This window comes from Diabrotica virgifera, chromosome 1, assembly GCF_917563875.1.
Source record: "Diabrotica virgifera virgifera chromosome 1, PGI_DIABVI_V3a".
Classification (NCBI taxonomy): Eukaryota; Metazoa; Arthropoda; class Insecta; order Coleoptera; family Chrysomelidae; genus Diabrotica; species Diabrotica virgifera.
In genome coordinates, this window is record NC_065443.1 from 84575405 (window position 1) to 84601688 (window position 26284).

Consider the following 26284-nt stretch of genomic DNA (forward strand, 5'->3'; position numbering starts at 1 on the left):
CCTTAAAGTCCGTGAAGGACGTCCTTGTGCTATTAGGGTTCATATGATGTGTACGTACACCTACAGATCAAGTCCCAAACGTATGAAGATATTTATGTTCGCGTTCAGGAGACCTAAAAAAATGAGGGACCAGTTCCAGATGGAGCGGTAACAGTTGTTTTTCGTCTTGTGAACGCTCCGCTCCCTACTTTAGTGACAGCCTATCACTTTTATGTTATATGTGAGGTTAATTTATTTGCCTCATTGCCTCTGCACAATAAATTTTTTTTTATTTCATAATTATGGTCAAAGACCATGGATTGTTTACCGTCCACTCTATTTTCCAATTGATAATAATTAGTACTTGACGCCATCTTTCAACAAGTCTATTGACAAATTCACAAAAGTACCAAAGTACGTTGGACGGACATAGCGGAATTAAAATGAACTCACTGTCATGAATCTTTTCGAACCGCTCTGTCACTTTTTTGTCTCCTGAATGAGACAAATGATAACCCACAGATTTAAATGAAACAACTTCTTATGAAAATCTTTTTTTATTAAATAAATAATCATTTTCTATTTTTTCAAAACAATTCTACATTTTACTAAAATAGCAAGAATTATTATTTGCCACGTATTATTGGATTCGTATTCTACATTTTTGACTAGTAAAACAATTGCTTGCATGAATCGTAAAAAACATACTGAAGAGCATAAATAATATACAAGTTTTCAAATACAACAGAACCAACAATAACACTAGAAATATCGTAGAAGTTGGTTAAAACTTACAATATGTCATCTTTACTAAAAAATATCTAAACATTGTAATAAAAAACAGTGTCGAAAAATATTTACAGTGTCATTGTTGTTGCCTTTGTCATTCACTAAATACAAAAATAATGATCTACATCATTTTAACACAAAAAAAATCTATACACATGGGAAAATTATTTACAACGCGTTTACAAACTAAGTCGACAAAATAAAACATGTAATATTTAAATAAATAATATAATCTAACTATGACTCGTTTGCTAGATCTGTACAACAGATGCTCCCCTTTCATTAAAAACAAAATCAGGTTATTTTTATTCATCGAAAAAAGGTTTATTCGCAGAAAACTGCAAAGGGGACTAAAAAAATTAAATAATTTCTATTTTCATACGATCTAATATAAATTTTAATATAAAAATATTGGATATTGTTTATTATTTAAGACATAGCTGAAAATACAGCATTTATCAGTGTTTGCTATAAAGTCATTCGTCGTACGAAAAATATAATGTTTTCTTTTTTATACAAGAGTAAAGTTGTATTGATGGTATTAAACATTTTCTTTAAAATTCTTTTGTTTAAAAAATATGTAGAAATTGTTTATTAATTAATAAATACCTGAGGTCACATTTTTTCGATGAACGGTGTCTAACCCAATTAATATTTGCAAAAGGATTATAATACATTAAATAAATAAATAAAGGACAAACAGAAGAAACAAAAACAAAACACACAACTTGGTTGAAAATACATGTTTCATATAAGCTTTGTTTTTATACGTTTAAATCAGTACGTCATTATATTTTTGATAAAAATAAAAATATTTATAAAAGGTGATATGTTCGTGTTTAAATATGTCGAAAAATGTATTTTCAAAATGAGATTCTTTTGTTTTCTTGTCAAATTGTAGCATATGGGTAGGAAAAAATGTTTGGTACAGTTTCGAGAGAATAAAAAAATACATGTATATGGATCTATATAATATGTGTTATTATTAACTTGAAAGTACTGAAAGAAAATTATTTAAAATTCTTTACAGAGACCTTTGTTGTAAGATATAGAAAACCAAACATGATTTCAAGCCGATATACTACAAAATTGGACTGTTGGAAAAATTCTGTTCAAAGAGTATTTTAAAAACAGTCTATGAAAATAGCCATCAGAATTTGAGATACAATTTCTGAATCTACCAAAATGTTGACTTGTGTTCCCATAGTAACAATAATTACCATTTGAATACATGACCTATTTCGGTCAATGGATATACAAGCTTTTAAACCTATTATTGCTGCTTGTATGTAAAACAGGAAATATCTCAAATTCAAATGACAATTCGCTACGTCATTCGTACAAATGAATTTGCAAATTTCAAATTCAATGGAATAAAATTAGAACAACATACGTACATAAAAGTTAATTGTCTTTTGAAATAACACAACGACATTCAGAGTAACACAAAGAAACGTTTTTATTCTACAAAGACTATTGCTGTCCGATTTTCTGGGCTTTCCAGACTCTTTTCAACGTCATATTGGCCGTATCTACGTAACACTTTTGCACCCTTATTGTTTAATGAGCGTTTAATATAACTCTATCTATCTATCTAATCAGCCCTAAACATCCATCCTTTTCCTTCTTCCATGCCTCTCTATCTTGGGCAATTTGTATCCATTTTGACCCAGTGTGTTTCTTCAGGTCATCTCACCATCGTATCTGTGGTCTTCCCCTTTTTCGTTTGTGGTTCCTTTAATATAACATCTTTGCTATATGATATATTCTTCATCACATCTAAATCAGTTTCACAACGAGTTAAAATCCGTTTCACGTCGACTCATTTTGAATCACAGTGTGCTTCAATCGTAAAAGTATCAGATGGTATTTTTTATACATCGTAAAGCCCAAAACCAACAGTTATGTATGCTTCATATACTCTGCAGTACTTAGAGGAAAAATTATATCTCCTCCTTTTAATGTTGTTGGCAAATATTCACATCGTCTCCACAAGTCTCTGTGTTAAACTAAAATCGCTGAACTAGAATCTAGACTGCAATCAAAACATTATCGTATACATCCAACACATATATCAAAAGCTGCCTTTCACTCTGTTAAATACATAATACACTAAAACCTAATGAGCATCTGATAAATCCAGGAAACAGCTACGTTCCCCTTAAAATATCCACCTAAGTTAACGATAACAACAACCATTAAACAAAAGAGAGGACATGCTTGATAGCAACGATAAAAACTCACAACTAGCGATGCTATCGCTATTTGGCGATCTTTAAGTAACTAATGCCTGGTTGCACCAACAAATCTTAAGCTCCAGCTTAGCCCAGCTCAGCTTATAGATAGGGCCGCTTTAAATTTACCTTAGGTACTTTGCACCATAATTTTCAATTCTTATCGATCCAATCCACATGGCAATCTATTGTGACAAGCTTAAAATTGATCAATGACTTAATGGTGTAACGCGTATGTTTCGTAAGCTGAGCTTCAAGCACGTCTTAAACTTAAGATTTGTTGGTGCAACCAGGCATAACGATTTCTACATATGTTCGTTTTGCACAGCCTAACTGACAAATATAAATATTATTATACCCTGTGATCCTACTGGCTGTATGAAACAGCATTGAAGCCTCAGCAGAGCAATTTCAAAAAGCAATTTAATCTTCCAGACAACGTAGTAATAGTTTAAATATAAGAGGGAAATAATTGCTTCATTCGACAAAATTACCAAAAATTTTAGGAGGGTAGTAGCGTCAAACAAATGATGTTTTATTTCCTCCTGTATTTAAATTATTTCTGAAAACTACTTAAAAACTAAACTAACCTAACTATAAACAACTATTTTGGTTAAGCAGTCTTTTGAACTATCAAAAATTATCTACAAAAATACTTCCGGTAGGTGCTACCAGCTTCCTCTTATTTGTTTAATATACTTTTGTTTTTCAGTCACAATTTTCACATTTTATATACAAATAATGAGATTTTTATTACAGAAATATAGTTGGAGCATTAATATTTACCTAAGAAAGGGTTTATAGAGAGCTTCCAGCTTATAGAGAGCATTTTTAAAGAAAGTTGTAGTTGTTTAAACTACTTAGTCTAAAAAAGGGCACTAATTTGTGCCTTCACTTAGTAAAACATATAATATATTCCTTGATATATTATGTAATCTTCGATACAGCATCCTCATGCTTTTTATGTAAATAACAATGATGGAAAATGATTTTAGTTGAAACTAAAGGATTGATTTGTAGAGCAAAAAATGTTTTTCAAACATTAAAAGCAAAACTGACTACAATCTGGAAGCACATGGAAGTTTATAAACAAGAAAGGTGAATATTTTGATCTAATATAGTCAACAAATGAATCTTATGAAATTATATTTTTCTGACAAACTTCCAGATGTTCTGCACAACCAAATCTAAGTTTCCAATGTCAAACACGCTTTCCAGTAAATCATAATAGTTCAACTATACACAGATTACACAGGATCATACAAGTTGTATGATCTACTGATAAGATTGTTGCCTGAACATGGCTGAAATTTCTTCTAAAGTCTTGTTCTTCGTTTCTGGAACCTTTTTGTAGATGAAGAGCAGGAACAACGATTGGAGAACGAAGAAGATCACAAAAACGTAGGAACCCAGTAAGTTCTGAAAAAGAAAAAGAATATTAAGAATGATTTTACTGCCTGAAATTGTTCTATTTGTATGTCATTTCTTATTTATTTAAGTACTCGATTGAACATAATTTAGCCCAAACTGCTTCCCTTTTCCTTCAAAGCTTCAAAATTCGTAGTAATTCAATTTTATTGAGAAAAGCATTTGTTGTTTGTACCTATAGGTACCTACTGTTATCTCCGTGCACCATTTTTAGGTTTTATTAATTTAAGAAAAGCTCATGGTGAAACAAAAGGTGCTGATGAACATACTAGCAACAATAGTATTCTTTTTCTACCATCTCTTTCCAGCTATCGTAATAGTAATAAAATAAATTTGATACAGGTTATAGTGTTTCCCATTTTAATAATATGTGCTAAAATCTCAGTGTAGACTTAACCTTGTCATAATTTTTGGGTACCTCAGCTGCTACTGGACTTTGTTCGCTAAAAACCTTGTTGTTATTTAATGCCATAAAGTTTTTTAGCTTAATTAATTTGTAATTACTTTCCGCATAAAATCAAGGTTGTTTTTGAATAAATATTTTTAACTGCATTTTTTACACCTAAGGATTAAAATTTTCACCACGTCATTCTATATTTCTAATAAAATAAAAATATTAGATCATATGTGTACTGCCTTCATGAAGCGTTTTGTTTCAACTTGATAATCTTGTTCAAGTGCCATCTCCGCGCCGGAGGTCGGCAGTCATCATAGCTATTCGGACTTTAGAGACGGCTGCTCTGAAAACTTCATTTGATTACATCCGTGCCTTCTACGTCTATATATGCTTTTTTTTCCTTGAATCTTTCCCTGCATTATCAGTTGGATCAAGTTGTATCTCCCTCCACGTGTATCCAATATGCCCGAGATATTCCAATGTTTTTGTTTTGATTGTATTCGACTTGATGTTAAAGCATAATTTCAGTCCATCGTGGTTGCAATTTGCTCCAGAACGAAGACTGTGAAGATCATTTAAAATATTGTGTGAGACAGAATACATCGGTATAGTATAATATGTGAAGTAATGTTGCACGATAGTCATTGGACATAGCGTGAGCTTGAAGCATATCTGGGCATTGTTTTCACATAAATTTAACATTTGGCCTTCAAAAAAATTGTCAACGTTTCTCAAAAGTTGGAACTTTTTATCAATTTTAGTAATTAAAACTTACCGCAAGTGGCAAGAATGCCAAACCAACGATGAAGTTAGCAGTCCAATTGATGCAAACGGCCAAAGAGGTAGCTGTGGGCCGAGCAGATTGGTTGAACAATTCAGAAACTAAGAACCATGGGATTGATCCAGGTCCAATGGCGAACATCACTACGAAAATCAAGACGAAAAGAACACAGAAGATGCCAGCAGTGGAACTAATGTTCTGAAATAGAAAGACAACTTAATTTAGCTCTACTCTATTATAACATATATGTTAAAAATGTTTAAAAATCTATTATTGTTATTAATATTTGGAGTTGTACTTACCACAAATTGCATGCCGATTGTGAGACACAAGGTGTCGATGGCCATACCAGCAAAACCAACTAGCAGCAACGTTTTTCTTCCAGCTCTTTCTACCAAGAAGAGTGAGATGATGGTCATAAATACGTTAACACCTCCCATAGCTAATGTGGCGTAAGTTGGATTGTCCCCTTTAAGACCAGCCATTTGGAAGATGGTACTTGAGAAGAACATTACCTGGAAAATACATATTTATATAAAATGTGATTGGTACATTTTAAGAATGTATTTATTTATTTCCCTATTATTTGATGTATTCTTCTAAGAATGAAGAAATTGAACAAGCGTCAAACTTTAACAAAAAATTTTGGAAAGATCTTTTTTGTATCTTCATTTTTTATGTTCAATGTATTATACCAAATTACTGAATTACTTACCGCATTGATACCAGAAAGTTGTTGGGCGATCATAACGGTCAAAGAGATGATCAGAGGAATCCTTAGTGTAGTGTTTGTAACCAGCTCTCTAACAGTAACTTTTGGAATCATTTTGACAGCTTCGTATTCGGCTTTCATTACGTCCATCTCTTCGTGAACTGAGAAAGTACCTCTCAGCCAAGTTAGAGCTCTTGTGGCAGCATGCTCGTTTCCTTTACCCAGAAGAAGGAACTTGGGTGACTCAGGACAGAATGGAAGAGTGATTAACTGTAACGATAATGTCATTATTAGAAACAGAAATTGAATATAAAATATAAAAATATTTTTAGTATAGGTATGTTACGTATATTTACCTGTAAAATAGCTGGAACAACGGTCATCAGCAACAAAGTAACCCAGTGATCAGCTGTTCCCAAAAGACCCTTCAAACCAAGAACTTGTGCAATGAGAATGGAGATGGTGATGACCAACTGGTATACTGTTCCTACGGCTCCTCTGAGATTTATTGGCGATATTTCGGCTAGATACATAGGTGCTAGACCAGCATTTAATCCAGAGTTCAGACCGATGAAGAAACGACCAAGAATGATCAGTTCATAGGAGGAGATCGATTTAGAGCATCCTTCGCAGATAATGGCTAAAAATACTAGGATGTTGTTGAGTAATAAGCCTCCTTTGCGACCAAATCTATCAGCGATCATACCTGGAAGAAGTATAAAGTTAGACGTATAGTCTTTGGCAACAAAAGGCATAAGCATTTGCCTAATCAACGCTACATGCAATAGAGGGACATGATTTTCTATCTTCTTTCATATCTGTACTCAGTAGTGCCGGTTTTCTTCTACTCTTTTGGCAATGACCTTTTGTAATCGATTCTACATATGTTTCTTCAACTGTCCTGTAGAACGTTCGCTAGAACGTTCGTGCTGCGAACGTTGGCTATTAACATGGAAATTTTGATCTTGCTTAATGCACTCCTGAATAGTTCGACCGATGTTAGTCCGAACCACTTCCACAGATTTTTGAGCCATGAGTATCTTCTCCTGTCTGGCCCTCGCTTACTGTCTATTTAACCCTGTATAATCAATTACAGTAGACGGTAGTTATCGTGTCTCAAAATTTATGGTTTCAATGTCGCATTATTCGTTATCTATTTGTAGTATTATTTCATTTCTATTGTAGACTGAGCTCTATCGTAAAACAATTTAAGCCAATAAGAAGCCATCATAATTAAAAAACTACAATTAACTAAAAATAAAAATAATGCTTTTATCTATTCATGATTACGAGGATTTCGTTAAATTGATTTTCTTTTTTACTGCAAACTGTAATTATTTTCCCATTTTGATTATTCCGCCATTTCAATTTAAAAAATATTGGCTTGTACTATAAAAGCTTTTAACAAGTAGGTATATATTTACTTTTAATATAGGAAGCCTGCCATAAAATACTTCAACAATATGAATGTATAATAGGTATTATCGGTTGTGTTTCTCCGATAAACATACCTACGTCATAACTACGTTGGTACTTAAATATTTTTCCTTTAAAAGGAAAAAATCTTAATTGCACGTAACTGTTTTGTGATTTGGCGAGCTTTAGAAGAAAATGGTTTAAGGAAATTCTAGAAACTAAGTTGCTTCACTTACCAGTTGTAGATCCCCCAATCATTCCACCAATACAGAAGACAGCGGTCATCAAAGAAAATACAAAAGTTACGTTTTCTTGAGTCGGGATTTCCCCAGTTCGATTATGCATGGATTCCTTGATCCAATTTTCAATGACCTGCAAAAAATAAGAATATTTTATAGAAAAAGCAAATTCGTATCAAAACTTATCGAATATTTGAAGTATGTCAGTTTTTTGTGCTTTAATGTACGAGCAGGGCCGCCGAGAGGGCGGTACAGCTGATACATTTTATCGGGGCCCGGCCATCTAAGGGGCCCGCCGTCGGCCAAATTTTTCCCGTTTTTTTTTGCCCTTCACTTTATGTGCATAATGCGTTTAATATCAATTCTCAGCTATATTTAATATGACTTTTATTTCGACTTTGAAATATATTTTGTTTTATTGCTGTTACGACATTCTACGTTGTTTTGGTTATGGTGCGGGCGTATTGCTTTCATAGATATAACCATATGCAATGTCACTTTAAAGGAATTCGCTGCTCGTAATAAATCTGTACTGATAGACAAAATACCAAAATACGCCGATAGACAAATTGCTGCATTGCATTGCATATTGCTTTGGTAGTTGGGTCATTCAGACACATTCTGTTGTGCTGTCTACTTTAAATTTATAAATATCGATATTGTCACGTAATATTCATCTGTTAAGAAGAATTAAGGATAAAGTCGACTTTACACTACATGATTTATCATGTAATTTGTCATATGATTTTTCCCATGACGAGCCGCATGACAATGCTTATGACAAAACGAGCCGTATAAACAATGCAAAATCATATGACAAATCACACAGTGTAAACATGTAAATTTCACTCCATGACCAAATCATATGACAAATCACATGATAAATCATGTAATGTAAAGTCGACTTTATTGTTAGTAGAAAGGGGATACTCTTATGTTTATTTTGTTTTTATAAGGTAAGTTTTAACAACTGTAACCATCCGTTTATCCATTAACAACCGTTTATTCAAGAAAATGTCTTATCACCATAAATCGGGTGCTCTAAAACAAAAGATACGGGAAGAAAAAGAAAAAAATGCAGCCGTTGGAACACAAACCTTATGGGATTTTTGACTTCATCTTCTTCTAAAAATGAGGAAAAAATTGAGCCTGCGCCCGATGCACAAACTGAAATAAATACACAGGACGACACAGTGCCACTTTAAGTCGAAGGAGCTAAATCATATGTAAATATTCAAACTTTTTTACCAATAGATATAGGATCTTTACTTGTCAATATTACTGACCATCAAATTAAAAATGCTGTTGAACAAGGACATGAAAGTAATCCCAGTATATTCCCAAATGATATATATGGAAATTCATTTCCAATGTATGTTTTGAGGTGTAAAATGCAAAATAATGAGTATGTAGATCGTGACTGGCTAGTATGGAGTCATAGCAGAAAATCTCTTTTTTGTTTTCCATGTCGTCTATTTACGACAATCCCCCTTTCACAAAGGTCTGCATTATGTAGAGCTGTTGGTTGGAGACAAGAAATTGGTTATAGACAGTTATATAATAGAATTCCAGAGCACGAAAGTAGTGCAAACCACAAAAGTTGCTATTTGAAATGGAGACAACTGGAAACTAGTATGAAACATACTACAGGAGCAGATAATTTACTTTTGAAAAAAATGGAAAACGAAATTCAAACCTGGCGGGAATTGTTAACAATTTACCTAGACGTCATACTATTTCTCGCGGAACGAGGTTTGCCATTAAGAGGTGCCTCAAATTTAATTGGTGATCCACCAAATAATGGCTTATTCCTAGGAATGTTGGAATTAATAAGCCACTACAATCCAACGTTGGCGAATCATTTGAGAAAAGTCCAAAATTCTCAAACTGATAAAAGGAGGCTGCAAGTGCATTACCTATCACAGGAAATACAAAACGAGTTTATATCGGTTTGTGCAAACCAAGTAATAAACACAATTTTATCAGAACAAAAAGTAGCAAAATATTTTTGAATTATAATAGATGCTACGCCAGATATTTCACATTATGGAACAGCTAACATTTATATTACGACATGTATATCTTCATGACAACGTATATAAAGTGCATGAACGATTCTTAAAATTTGTTAGTTATTCAGAGAAAACCGGAAATGCAATAGCCAATTTAATTACAAATGTTCTTGAGAATCATAATATTCCGATTAGCGATTGTCGTGGACAGGGATACGAAAATGGTAGCAATATGAGCGGAATGTACAAAGGTGTTCAAGCACGCATATTGCAGATCAATTCGAAAGCTTTGTTTTCTCCATGTGCCTGTCACAGCTTGAATTTATGTGGAGTGCATGCAGTAGAATGTTGTCCTGACCTGAAGTAACAACTTTTTTCGGAATTGTACAAAATCTTTACAATATATTTAGCAGCAGCCCACAACGCTGGGAGATATTAAAGAAAAATATAGGTGTTTCTCTACATTCAATGAGTTCCACTCGTTGGTCTGCTAGGGTTGAAAGTATTAAACCATTAGCACAGAAATTACCTGGAATTAATAAAGCTATAGAAGAAGTTATAAATTTAAATATAACAGCAGAGGTAAAAACAAATTTAAACCAAATAAAAAATTACATTAACAAATTTGAATGTGTACTAATGTCATCGATTTGGTTTAAGATTTTAACAGCAATAAATCACAGGAGTCAAATACTACAGTGCAGTCAGATAACTATGGATATAGAGATTAAAAATATATCAGGGCTTCTAGAAGATTTACAAAAAATCAGAAATTCATGGTCTTCCATCGTTCAAGAATCTAAATTAGTTGCCAGCAATTATGGAATAAATCCAGAATTTGCATCAAATAAAGAAAAACGGCGCAAGAAGCCTGCGAGATTTTTTGATGATTTGCCTGGCCCTAGTAGTAGTAACGCGACTGATAATTTTGAGCCCGACGCAATATTTCGCTGTGAAATATTTAATATTGTCATATATATTGTATAATAAGTAATTTAACCAGAAGGTTTGATGCTGCGAATGAAATCCATTCGCTACTTAACATTTTATGGACATTCCGAGATGAAGATGACAATAATTTATAAAATTATTTTTAAAAAAATTTATATATTGCTCGAGTTTTACAAAGAAGACATCAGTGAAGAATTAATGGATGAAATCTTTCATTTGAGAGCAATATGCAAAGATAATATTGGTGAATCTCAACTTTCTCCAATAGATTTGCTTATTAAAATTAAATATCTAAAATTGGAATCATTATTTCCTAACGTGATTATCGCATTAAGAATATTTTGCACATTACCGGTGACAGTCGCGGAAGCGGAACGATCTTTTAGTTGTCTTTCTCGAATAAAAAATGCTATGAGATCGACAATGAAACAAGATCGGTTAACTGGCCTGGCGACTTTGTGCATCGAGAATGGTTTGGTAAAATCATGTGATTTTTCCAAAATTATAGACATATTTGCCAAACAGAAAACTCGAAAAGCACCTACGTTATAGATATTTTCACTATTATAAATGTACCTAATAAAATTTAATAAAATATATATTTGAAATGTATCGTATTATTTTTTATTATTGATAATTTTGTTTCTGTAAAAATTAAACAATTTTTTTTTTCGCTCTTCACTTTTTGCCAGGGCCCGGTCTTCACTTCTTACCGGGGCCCGCTCGTTCCTCTCGGCGGCCCTGTGTACGAGCAAAATAATAATTGTATAACGAAACAAACAATTTCTGACCCTGCACTAAAGATTCTGAAGTTACAACTCTGAACTTGGAACAGCTTGAAAATCCAAGCTACCTCAAGCAACCGACGTACCACAGCAAAGTAACTTTGGTAAGCTAGTGCATAAGAAATTGCTGTTAACAAGATTACTGATAACCTTGATCAAGAAAATAAAGAGATAGTATTTACTGCTTTTGTCGGATGAAAACCATTGTGCAATTCTTCAAAAGCCGCATCATGGAGGATATCCAAAAAGCATAAAAGAAACTTAGTGTCGCCTGGTGACAAAATATTCTAGACCAAATGAAAACAAAAAGTTTGTTACAACATTTTGCTTGAAATTGTTTCCTTGCCCTTACTGGTATCCAAGGTAAAGGTGATAACTTGGAACACACCTTTTCAGAATCTTATCAAGTAACAAACATAGCTCCGAATCGCATACTAGGCTTTCTCAAAAGTTTAGATCATTTGGTCTAACAAAAGATATGTCAGGTCACAGTAGGGAAAGGTTTGCTGGACATTTAGATCTATATCCAAATAAAAAATCTATATCCAAATAAAAAACAGATAGAACGAGGCACGATAGACGATAAATTTGGATTCAAGCATTCCATACACGAGTTCTTTGCTTTTATTCAGTTATTAGTATAGGTATGTGTTATTTATCTTTTAATGACAGTTTCCTGAAGCTTTTCTTTGAAAGCTTATTTGTACCATTGGTGATTTATTTCCTACTCAACTACTAGACATAAACTTCCTCACTTTTGTCAATTTTTGTCTGGGTTTGTTACTATTTTGTTTTCTTTCTTTCATGTTTTCTTTAAAAACCAAAGAAAACAATGTGAAATAAATCGTGAATTAGATTCCTTATATCAGTTAATGGCTTCCAATCATTAATTCGAACCTTTGTTATGTAAATGGCGTCCGTGACCTTTAGAAAAATTCAGCCATAGCAAAATCTATTTTAAACACGTTGCCAGTCGATAGAGGTTAGTTGGCACTATTCTCAAGGTTACTATATGTGTTAGTAAAATGGAAAATTTGTCGTTAAGTAATATGATATTTCTTTTATGGGCTGATGTTAACGACTTAAAAGTACACTTTTGAGATAATTCCAATGTTACTTAAAGTAGGTAAAAATAATGGTGTTAATGTTAATACATGTAAAGTCATCATGTAGAAACATATTTTAGGAGGTTAATGTGAGGGTACATATGATCTGTCATTCAGGCTGATTTGTCGTGTGACAAAGTCACACGAGAACATCTCCTATATATTTGTAAACAATGAACTAATATCGACACAGTGCCACGTTCTTCCACAATCCAAATAAACTTGTATCACTGTCGATCAAACATAAACGATCCATAATATTGCTCAAATCACAGATCAAACTCACAATCTAAACAATAGACACAAAAATATTTTTGTCGCCAATCAAGATAAAAGCGATTTTGTCATTAAGAACGGCTGTGGCAACAGTGTAGATTGCAGGGGTGGGCAAATACTTTTAAGCGCGGGCCAAAATGAAATTTTCAAAATGTCTCCCGGGCCGGAGACCTATACCCAGTATGTACGCTGCGCACACGCTAATGTTTTTGGTGGAAGTTTTTCTCTGCCCAAGAAATTTTTTTGACAAAAATACTGTATCATTTTAAAGCATTTGGACAAAGACATTTGCCTGTTAATAATAGATAATACTAATAATAAATTGTCATAGTTGGGTGTGGGTGTACATGTACATGCGAACCATTTGTTCCCAGTAAAATTAAGAAATTTTTAATGTGGTCCCTTATATTAAGCCATAACAGGGATCCAGATAAAAAATGAAATTCAGAAACTCAAGAGCAGCCTTTATGAAGATAAGGAAATTTCTGAGTAACCAAAGATTTAATCTACAAATCTGATATCGAATGGTAAAACGTTATGTCAAGTCAACCATCATCGACGAAATTCAAAGGAGACAACTGATCTGGTATGGTCATGTAGAAAGAATGGACGACGACAGGCTGCCAAAACAAATTTTAAAATTTACGCCAAGGGAAAGAAGAGAAGAGGGCCGAAACAATCCTAGCTCTGTGGCATTCAGAAGGTAATGTCAAAAAGGAACCTTCACCCTGGCGAACGCAACGACGGACGAACGAAGCTGGAAACTGGGAACCGGAAGGCAGAGAACCGTATAAAAAAACCGGGATAATAATAAAAATGGTATGTCCACTCTATTCTCGTTTATTGGATTGTTAATGCTGACTTAATGAGAAAGATGGAAGCTTTTGAGATGTGGCTTTTTAGGAGAATTTTGAAAATACCATGGACCGATCATATTACGAACGAAATGGGATAAATCATTAAAAGGATAAAGACAGCAAGGAGAAAGGGCACATACTTAGAAATGATAAGTACGTTGTTGTAAGTTGTTGCAGCAGCTGATTATGAAGGGTAAAATCGAAAGAAAAGGGTCCTGGTAGACGACAAATACCCTGGCCGAAAAATATTCGCGCCTGGACCAGGTTAAACACAGATTGATGCTTTTAAGAAAAGCAGAAGATAGAGATTCATTTTATTGAATACTACGAACTCTAATACTGTTGATTTCAACAAAATCGCATAAAAGAGATGAAGAGCGTAGGCGCAAAATTTCGGACCAATGCTTTTTAAATGCATTCCTTTTTTTTCGAATCCTGAGAAAACTAAAAAATATTTTTGAAAATTTAAACGCAGAATGAAAGATTACATTATTACCGAGGGACGAAAATCCCTTAGTGACCCTTAGAATAAACAAACAGTTTCTTTTGAATGAGATATTTGGAATTAAAAAACACATTAAATGTTCTCTTTTTTTTTCACCCCTTTGACTTATTAAAATAAACATAGAAGTTTTGAGAGACTTTCGGCCCTCGGCAATAATGTAATATTTCATTCCGCGTTTAAATTTTTCAAAAATACTTATTAGTTTTCTCAGGATTCGAAAATAATGAATGCATTTAAAAAGCAAAAATTGCTTGCGGGATTTCTCAACGGGCCGGATAAAGTAAGCAAAAGGGCCGGATCCGGCCCGCGGGCCGGCTTTTGCCTACCCCTGAGTGTAGATATTAAGATATTCATCAAGTATAAAAGAGTTCAATTATTGTTATAGAATAAAATGATTTTTCAACAGAACCACGCACCTGCTGCTATTAGAACAGCCAAAACATGAATTTGGTTTTAAATTGTATACCTATCCACAGAGAACGACAGTTCTCACCAGTGGCGCACAACACCCCTACAAGCGACACTATATATACACGAAATTTTCGATTTTCTAAACCTGACTGAATTGAAAATTGGGCCAAATCCCATCTTAAAGTTTAGGAAAAGACTCGTCCATCCATATGTTACCTCTCCATTTTGGTCCAAGGGTGTGGATTTTACGGCCCTTCCCATTTAAAGCCTGTTTTTCGTTCTCGTCCCCAAAACTCCCAAAAATTTAAGCCCGACCTTTGCGGCTTCTGATAGCACAGATCATTACCTTTCCAACGCATGTTTAATTTTGAAAATCGGTTATACCATTCAAAAGTTATCGAGCTCAGAAATATGACTCAATTTTTATTTAAAAAATGGAAAATGTTTGTGGATATGTATGTATTTAGTGATGTAACGAATGTCATTTTTTGAACATTCGCGAATACGAATGCGAATGCGAATATCTGCTACCGACATTCGCGAATGCGGATGCGAATGCGAATATATTCAGTTTTTTTAATTTGTTTCTATTTTTGTAATGTTTCCTAAATTTATAATGAAAAGTTAATTGATATTTAGTGTAAATCAATCTGAATCTTAAGCTTTATTACGTAATACCAAATAATAAAAAAAAGTGAAGGCTGATAATGTGATTATACAAGGTTAAGTTCTATCTATCTATTGCCCTTCATTTGTCCAAAGTTCTCGGTTCAGTGCTAATTCTGTCGATCTGCTTCGTGCGCATCTTTTTAGGTCATTCGACCATCTCGGCTGTGGTCTGCCTCTTCCTCTTTTGTAGTCCCAAGGTCTCCAGTGAGTTATCGCTTCACTCCATCTTCCGTCTCTTTGTCTGCTGTTGTGTCCTGCATATTTCCATTTGAGGGTAGCTGCATGTTTGAGGTTAAGTTACCTTTTCTTAATAAAAAAAGATGAGAACTGAATAGATTTTGATTTTATTAATCTAATATTATCTTAAAATTATTTTTTTTTGGTTTTCATATTCGCAAAACATTCGCACAAAATTTCGCGAATGCGGATGCGAATGCGAATATGCAAAAACATGCGAATATTCGCGAATGCGAATGCGAATACGAATATTCGTTACATCACTAAGTATGTATGTATGTATGTGTGTGGAAAAGTTACACCGATCTGAATTTTTTTTTCTGTGTTTCAAGAAGGTGTGGGGGCCGATTCAGAACCGGTCTAATTTTTGACTTCTGACTACCCGTAAGCCAGCTAGAGGACTAGGTAGATACAAAATAGCATATTTTTTGGGCGTATATATCTTAGGTTCAAGGAAAGACAGGAAAACCGCAAATACACCAAATCAATAGGGTTGAGTTAAGCTTTCAAGTGGCGCCTAAGCGATCAAGCTGAGACATACACACTGCTCGCCATAGCCAAAAAACTGAAAAATTAAACTTTGAAAATTTTGGTTTTTCGACAATTACTCAAAATTTCAACCTACGAATTGCACCAATAACTGAGCGTTTGTAGAAGGACTCAGGACGCGTCTAACGGTGTATACCTCATATCTGGGAAAATTCGAATTTTTAAGTTATAGGCTTCATAAGTATAATCAAATCTATTTCTTACGGGAAAAACGGTTTTTCAAGCTCAATAATTCCTGTAATACGTTAAGTTATCATACTCGATCTTGGATGCTGGTCAGATACTACTTGTCAATACGTTTCAAATTCATGTTTAGTGATCAACATCAGGTAAACCGTTCAGAAGTTATAGAGCTCCAAAAGTATAATTAGTCCAGGAACTGAAATTTTTCACTTCGCAATTTTTACAGAATGGATAGATTTGCTTGAAAATTTGACAATAAGTAGTGGATAGTCCAAGGATCAAAATCTATATGATGCCGAAAGACGCTTTTACCATGGGGTTGTTGCCACTTCATCTCGAGGGTGGAAATTTTTTATTATATTTTGACCGCAAATGCTGGTAAAAATATTAATTATAAGCAAAAAAATGTTCATTATACATTTTTTTGATAAAATTAATAGTTTTTGATTTATTGGTTATCGAAGCTGTTAGTTTTATATCGAAAAAATTACCAGAGAACGGCAGTTCTCGCCAGTGGCGCAGAAATACGCCCCCCTACACGCGACACTATTATATACACGAAATTTTCAATTTTATAAATCTGACTGAATTGAAAATTGTGCCAACTCCCATCTTCAAGTTCAGAAAAAGACTCACCCATTCATATGTCAACCATCCATTTTGGTCCAAGGGTGTCGATTTTACGGCCCTTCCTATTTAGGTCTGTTTTTCGTTCTGGCCCCCAAAACTCCCAAAAACTTCAAAAATTTAAGTCCGACCTTTGCGGCTTCTAACAGTACTGATCATTACCTTTCCAACGCATGTCTAATTTTGAAAATCGGTTATACCATTCAAAAGTTATAGAGCTTAGAAATGTGACTTAATTTTTATTTAAAAAAGGGAAAATGTTTGTGGATATATATGGAAAATATATATCCCGGAAAATTTGAATTTTTTAGGTTATAGGCTTCATAAGTATGATAAAATCTATTTCCTGTGGGAAAAACGGTTTCTCAAGCTCAATAATTCCTGTAGTAGCTTCAATTTTCATACTTGACCTTAGATCCATCAGATACTACTGGTCAATACGTTTCAAACTCATGTTTACTGATCAAAATCGGTTAAGCCGTTTAGAAGTTTTTAAGCTACAGAAGTATAATCCAATTTACGATTATTCCCGAAATGGTTTATGTAGTTGTAGTGGTTACGACGCTAAATTTGATCTGGCAACGGGCAATCCGACTTCATTTACCGGCCATCTCAATTTTTTTTCAATCTATTTCGAATAAAAAAAAATCTAGTGTACATTCGATGGAGACTAGATCATTTGGGAGATAATGCAACAAAGGTGACCATTTATAAAGCTTGACGTGTAATAGAGGAACATTGCATTCAACTTCATACATTTAATTTATAAATAACTTTGAAAAACTCCTGATACAAGAATAAAAAACCGCTAAACGCCGTAAAAATGAGTGGCGCATAAAATATTCCAGCTACAAAAGATCTGATATGAATATTACGTGGCGCGAAAATGGATTTTCATTTGATGCAAAACAAAATTCTAGTTTTATTTTAAAAGATTTTTCCATAATATTTGCTAAATTTGAAGTAAACGCGCCACAAACGAGTTTCAAAATTCAAACTGTATCAAAGTTACTCTTTTGTGGCGCGTTTACTTCAAATTTAGCAAATATTATGGAAAAATCTTTTAAAATAAAACTAGAATTTTGTTTTGCATCAAATGAAAATCCATTTTCGCGCCACGTAATATTCATATCGGATCTTTTGTAGCTGGAATATTTTATGCGCCACTCATTTTTACGGCGTTTAGCGGTTTTTTATTCTTGTAGTGCTTTATTCGCCCTATTTCCCAGATTTGGTCTGCAGTGATTATTATCTGTTTTCACGTTGAAAAAATGGCTCGGATCTACAATGAAGATCTATCGTATTGTAAATCGATATTTGAAATTTCAGTAGAATAAACTCCACCCAGAAAATTGTTTGGAAAAAAGATTATTTAAGAATTGTGTGAAAGAGTATATCCGCCAAAGTTGATAGTAGTGACGTAAAATGATTTGATAATTCCTTTTCTGACGTTTATGTTGTGGTTTGAGTGGAAATTTAAATATCTTTTGGTTGCATATCCTGTACCCTCTTTGCCTCTTTGGAGATTAACACATACATATAATATAACCAACCAAAAGTTTTTGGCCAGAAAACCAACCTAGACCAACAAATATTTAAATTACCACTTAAACCAAACCGTAAATATCAACAAATGAAATATCAAATCATTTATGATAGAGCCCAAAGCCTTAGAAAAATGCTTTTCAGGAAGAAAAAAACTGCTAACAGAAAGCTGCATCATGAAAGAAAGAGACCTGAAAAAGAGAAAAATCAGAGAAGCAACTCTGATCCTACTTAATGCAGAAAAATATGTAGCGCAAAGCTATCTGCAGAATGTAGCAGGGTTTGGTTGCCAAAACTAAAAGAAAAAGTCAACAACAAGAATATACCAACATTAGCGAATTCAAATAGAAGACATACCGTCAGAGACGTAGCTACTGCCGTATCAGCCGTATCAATTATACGGGGCCACCAACATTCAGGGGCCCCAGTGCAGTATGTAGAAACAAAATTCCATTTAAAAAGTTGAACAAAATATTCTACAATTATTTCAATATTAAAACGCTTTAAAATAGTGTATATTGTTTGGATATTGACATTTTCGTGTACTGGATTATTTATCTATATATAAATTATATTTAGGTATTTATTTTCTATTCTCTACTGCTAGCCGCTATTCCATCAACAGAGCTTTTTTGTTTTCAAGCTACCTTTCATTGTACATTCACCGTTGCGCTGGCTGTGTGTGAGACACTGTATAATGTATAATGCCAAATTGCAATTTTTGTGTATTGTTTGGGTATATTTTCGTGTAATCTGTTCTTTATCTATCAATTGTATTTATGTACCTACATCTATTTGCCGGCCGTTCGCCGTTAAAATAGAGCTTTTTTGTTTAAGCTCATTTTCAATGTCCATTTACATTTACAATGAGTCTCAACAATTCAAATCTATTTTTTAACTTTGATTTATTAGAGTTAATTAGTTTAATTATTATTATCTATATTTGGGTGTTATACGCAGAATTTTTAGTTCCTAAGGTTGTACATATTATTTAATGTGCAATTTATTTAAATTTTACCATAGATTGTTTTGTTTTATTTCATTATCTTTTATTTTGTAATAATTATATCCACATACAATAGCACTAAAGGCCTTAGACCCATGGCTTGAAAAGTTTGGTCTTTCTTCATTTTCACTTTTCTTTATGTACTGAGATCTTCTGTGGCTTGATATGTGATTTTACTCTATTCCTTCCTGTTATTCATTTTTCTTTTCTGGTCTATAGAAGTCCCATTCTTTCCATATATTTTTCGACCTCTTGCTTCCATCTATTTTTCGGCCTTCCTTTTCTCTTTTTTCGAAGCTATAGTGTTAGTAACCTTTTTGGAGTCCTCGTGTTCGGCATCCTTCCTAAGTGACTTCGACATCTAAGTCTCTGTGCTTTTATCACTCCTATTATATTAGGTTGATTGTATAATTCATTGAACTCATTATTTGATTTTTTTTATCCATAAACTGTCCCTTATTATGCCTCCATATATCTTCCTCAGGGTTTTCCTTTCCCAGATCTCCAATAAATTTTGTTCATTTTTTGTCATTGGCCATGTCTCACTGTAGTATGTTGCTCTTGGTTATATAGTTGTTTTGTATAACTGTATTTTTGCCTTTCTTGATAAAAACTTGCTTTTCAACATTCCATTATGCGCATGTACATTTCTATTGCCTGCCATTATTCTATCTTATATTTTTTCTTTAATGATCGGTTTACGTGATATTATTGCTCCTAGGTATGTAAATTTTTTTACCATTTCGAATTCGCATGATGTTTCTTAGTTCTACTTTAAACTTTTGTCCATTCCTGAAATGACCATCTTTCCACGCCATACATTTTGTTTTAATTTAATTTATATACAGTCCCATTTTCTTCGCTGCTTTTACTATTTTCTGTACTATCTCTTATAGCTCTTTTTTCCCTTGCCTGCAACACCACATCATCCGCAAATGCCAAAACTCGGTGGCTTTTTTGATATAAATTTTCAGTGACAATAAAGCATATTTCTATTCTATTCTATACAAGCGGTTTTGCTTCTTTTGTTGAACATTTTCTTAGCAATATCCCATATCAGTCGTGGAAAAGGCGTCAAACTTTGATATGGGACCCCCGTGGGGCTAGCTACGCCACTGCATACCGTCTACTATTATGATACACAATACATATGCAACACACAATACACAAACATAATACACGAACAAACATTCTTCTTCTTCTTGTAGTGCCTATTCCTTTCGAATATTGGCGACCATCATGGCAATCTGTAGTTTACATATTGCTGTTCTGAAAAGATTTGTTGTTGTGTTGAACCACGTACGTATATTTTTTAGCCAGGAAATCCTTAGCCTTCCTGGTCCCCGTTTTTCCTCTACTTTTCCCATACCAAACCAGATACACATACAAATAATTCATAAACATACAAAATAATCAGAATTTGATGTCCCGAAGGCACAAAAATCTACTTTCACACTTTTTCAGATAAAATCTTGGCTGTTGCCTACAAGACCGTGACCAAGTAAGTCAACAAATCAATTTTGAAAAATCATAACCCCCTCAACAACTTTGGCGGTTATATTCTTTTCACACAATTACTCTTAAATAATCTTGTTTGAAACGTAAAATATTAATTAAAAAAGTAATTTTCATTACATTCAATTTTGGCTTAATCGCATATAAACACAATATTTAACTTGGACATGACACAAGGAAACAGTTTCAGACAGAGAACCTTAGGTACCTTATAAAACAAATATTAATCCCAATAAACGTAGGTGTTAATGTGACTAAATTATTAGCATTAAACAACGTGACTATTTACTCTCTTTGAGACATATTCCAAATATTGCCTTTCTATTTAACACAAATTTTTTAAAAGTTCACTTACTAACAAAATTGTACTAATTGACTGAGTAAGCACTCACGTTATGCATACAGATCATTGATATTGAGGTATTAAACCAATATAGGTACCGATAATAATTGTGTAAAAGAACACTTGTGAGAAGAATTTTATTGAATTCGAAACATTAATGTGTGGTGTGTTTTCGTGAATATTAATCATTCACTAAATGTCGGTTTTCTTGCATTTCCAACATGTTCCTTATGAGCTAGCTGTACCTGATTCTGTCTTCGTTTGATATCTAATTTTACTCTTTTTATCTAATGTCTCTTAATTACAAATGTAAAATTGCTAACAATGTCAGAAAAATCAAAGACATATTTTTTGTTCTTGAAATATTTTTTATGGACGATACTGAAGATTATTCATTAATTTCTTAATGAATGGCCTGTTAAATTTTACTGCATTATCAGTAGTAATTGCACAAGAGCTCTGAAATTATTGAATTTTTCCCGAGTGACACTTTGACAGTTTTAATTTCACGAGCCAAAGGCGAGTGAAATTATGTCAAAGTGTCACGAGAGCAAAAATTCTATATTAATGTCAGAGGTCGAGTGCAATTTGTTGCGATTATTTCATAAATAAAACTGTTCAAAACCAAAATTTTATTGCAATTTATTTATGTAAGTACCATTAAACACACAGTTTTTATAAATATTTGAAGATTGAAAGTCATCACTTTTATAATTTTTAAAACATTAATTGTCATTAATGTCACTGAATGTATTTTTTCGTAGCAACGAAGGGCATCTGACGTAATATACTTAACGACGGGAGATTATCAAAAATTATCGATTTAATTCAGATTTCTGTAGCTTTCTATTGGTCAGAATCTCCTATGAATGAAATAATCAGTTTTATTTGCTGATTAAATTTTTTTATATATGTAGTTAACGTTGTCCTCTTTACCAAGTCTCGTGCAGTGTGCAGTGATTGCAAGTCTGGTGTAAGAACTGGCACGTGTTTGCTTTCATATTTTGTTGGATTGGCTTTTGAGTACATACATAAGTTCGGGGTTTCATGAACAATTGTTACTCTAATAAAGTTTTCATAAATACAAATAATTCGAAGAAAAAAAAAACAATATAAATATAAGAATTATAATAATTATCCAAAAACAGTGCTCAATTATCTGCTTGATTTTAATGTATCTTTGCAATTTTCAATGAAGTTTAATCAAAAGAAGTTATGGTAAACAGTTTGCTTTTTTTTGGAATTGTTCATGTAAAATAATTGTATTTTTCAATACAATTATAGAATATTTACTAGCGGCATTTTATTTTCTTTCGTGTTTCACATGTCCTCTGCATCTTTTTTTCGGAAACCATTTGTTGTAATAACCGGTCGTGCTGCAGCCACATGGCTTATTGTAGGTACATTTCCAATCCTTACGTATCCGGGACCGATAGTTCTACGTGCCTTCCGAAGCACGGTGGTGGCTCAGTCAAATTAGAAATTAAAACATTTTTAGTATAAGTGCCGGGAATCGAATCCGGGTCGTCTGGCTTGGTAAGCCACTGCCTATGCACTCAACTACGGTCGCCACTCCTCTTCAGCTTTCTAATACATAGTATATGCATTTTACCATTTTACCTATTCATTTGATTCTTTGATCTACAGGTTTGATGTAGATTCATTGCTATTAGAACTTGAAACATTTTTACTTCAAAATATCTACAATTATCTTCATTTTATTAACTTACATTGCCCCAGACATAGTTTTATTAATTTTTATAACAAACCCAAACATCAATTAAACTTAGACTGAGTTGTGACGGGTTTATTCTAAGTTTAGATACTGAAAGAGTTTCTATTTTTAAAATAACCACGTTTTCTTACTGACAAAAATAGATAAGGAAACATTGAACTCTTCAAAAGATTATGTGATAATGTAAACTGACTGCTGTTCTATATTGTATAACTATTTATGTCAAGACTTTTGATTCAGACTTTTAACATTAATTTACTACTGAATATAGTTTGCATAGTATTTACCTAGGCTCACTCGGAAGTCGGCTAGCTAGAAAATTTAAACAGAATACAACAAAATTCAGTTTGGCAAACATTGTGTGAATACCAAGTACCTATTCTAAGATATTAACAGAACCGTAATTTAGGCCAGACAAATTAATATATATTTTTTTAAGAACAAAAATGAGATGTTTTATCCAAAATATGTTTCAAATAAACATGATGTGCAAAATAATTTTGAATTCGGTTCCGCTAATGAACTTGCTTTTTTTGCCCTTAAAAGTAGAAAAAACGATTAATTTCTCTTGCGTAATATTTATTGCCTAATTATTTTAACTGTACTAATATCCAACTGTTTACTGTAAGTTCTAGAATGACTAATTTACAATGATTACTGGGATGTTAAAATAGCTCATGGTTAAAGCGGTTTCTCGAATTTCAAACATTTTTACCAAACATTGATACCGCCACTTTGTTGCGCATTGTGACCGATTTCTGTTTTGACTATATAAGTATATCTGTATTTACTTACCGCTTGAGGATTGTTAAGTACTCCAGTGTTGTAACCATGTTGAAATGAAGAGCCAAAAGCACCTGCGAAAATGGCTAACCCCAATTTCCAGTTAAAAGACTGCAAAAAATATTAAAAATTAGTAAACTATATTTACAAGATTGCTAAAAAATTGTGCATAACATTCATGATTTCTCAAACGCCGGAAACAAATTATTCTGCCATATATTTATGTTCAAATAATATTTTAATATTACTTTGAATACATTCCAGTCCAGTACATTGTTGATAAAAATTCTAATTTTCGGAGAGGCATTAAGAAATTGTGAATGTTTACAAAACTGTAGAAATATGAATATAAAAGAAAATCTTTTGCAAATATTCAAATACAAAAATATAAACCATGTTTCTAAAGTTTAAATAAGTATCTAGATCTAGTTTTTGAATATTGCTGCCTTACATTAGTACAGGAGGAATATTATGTGTAGCACAACAAAAGAAGTCTATATATAACCAACTAAAAAAAGAAAAAATGTATGTGATCATCATCATCACTGTCATCATTTACGCTGTATGATTCGTATAATATGTATAAAAAAAAATACTTAAATACAAATATTTGATTTTTTTAAATTTTTATTCTTCCGATGTGGAGCTGAACCGTCAAATTTTGCCAAAACTTTTTAAATGAATTGCGCAATCGTGTTTTACGTCCGTTAATACAATTAATAAAAAACTAGTATATACCACTTAAGAATAGTTTCGGAATAATAAAATTATTTTCATAGGTCTCTCTACCAATGGGTTGGAAAATATTATGTAATAGGACCCCCCTTTTTCTTCGAATATTCCTATCCTGAAATGGGCTAAAACTTTCTGAGAATTTCAGGTACCCCTTACAAGGAACTGTCCCTTAATTTTAATTTCTTGTCTCTTTTGGTACAGATATTAAAAAGAAATTTTCTGAAACATTTTAGCTGTTTCCGTTAAGATTTGAGATTGAGATAGTTCTAAGAAGACGGGAGATAAGAAACATGGAATATTACACAGGGCAGAGGGCAATAATGAAACCAAACCAAAACGATAAAATATAACTTATTGTACGACACCTTTGATGTACAAAAATGATGTTTTAGTGATAATGGCTGCAGTATACAAATTAACTATGTGTACTTTTGTTATAAATATTTGATTATATCGGCAACTAAATTTTACCGATCTTATATCTTGTTTGCATTATCATATGTACACACGTCATCGTCATAAAGAGCATATTCGTGCAAATATCTTAAGTACACACCAATCTTATTACCTCAACTATATAAGTATTGCACTAGAATGGATCATTTAAACCCAAGCTTATAGATTAATATCACATTTATCATCAATTTGGTTGTAATTCTGGAAAGAAATTTGCAGTTTTATTAGTTTTATACCTTTTGTGTCAATTTCTCTTCTTTTTCAACCTTGAACTTCCGGAATATTTCAATTTTCTTTTACTAAGCAGTACACGTACACATAATTTGTTTTTTTATTCTTCGTTAATATACTTCTTGATCTATCGCTACTACTGTCTAACCGTTGATTGATGTATTGGAGGGATCAACCCTCAATACATTAATCAACGGTCTAACATTCAATAATACCATTGATTATTGCTGATCTTACAGTGAGTTCTATTTTACAATTTTACTTCCTCTGCTGTACATCTACTTCATTCATCTTCACGCTATTTTGTCTTTTTTATATTCACATGACAATTCGAACGTATAGTCTTACAATTTCTAAGAGACTCTTTGATATTTAGCTCAGCGGGATGCTATTGTTCGAGGTGTGAAATTACATAAACAAGGGATTATTCCACAAAACAGGTAGATCCCTTGTTTATGAAATTTCGCACCTCGAACAAAAGCACCCCGCTGAGATGAATATTAATGAGTCTCTTAGAAACATTGTAAGACTACATGTCCATCTTCAATTGAGCAGTGTAGATTTTATGATCTTTGAATAATTTGGATAAAAAGATTTGGTATGTCACCTATGTGTAGATACCTTGAATGTATGATAGACATAATTTATAGGAAGTGTTTTTAATGAGACAGTTCAAAATTTTCCGCTGATCTTATTTTCACACCCATATTTGAATAACTTCGATATCGGCACACCTTCAACGATAATGGTATGCCTACATTTCTGAACAGTTCTACCCATTATACCGATACT

General features: G+C 33.0%; 1 protein-coding gene across 4 annotated transcripts in view; it reads right to left on the reverse strand.

The window, feature by feature from the left end:
• Positions 1-517: 517 nt before the first annotated feature.
• LOC114335725 (solute carrier family 2, facilitated glucose transporter member 1) overlaps positions 518-26284 on the reverse strand; it is a 508422-nt gene continuing 482655 nt past the window's right edge. For all 4 annotated transcript variants that reach the window (XM_050657344.1, XM_050657349.1, XM_028286009.2 and 1 more), the window contains 7 exons: positions 24083-24181; positions 7973-8108; positions 6677-7026; positions 6324-6590; positions 5911-6123; positions 5603-5806; positions 518-4421 (listed from right to left, as the gene is read on the reverse strand). In XM_050657344.1, coding sequence (XP_050513301.1) covers positions 4278-4421; positions 5603-5806; positions 5911-6123; positions 6324-6590; positions 6677-7026; positions 7973-8108; positions 24083-24181 — 1413 coding nt within the window. In that variant the 3' untranslated portion in view covers positions 518-4277. The remainder of the gene's footprint in view (positions 4422-5602; positions 5807-5910; positions 6124-6323; positions 6591-6676; positions 7027-7972; positions 8109-24082; positions 24182-26284) is intronic.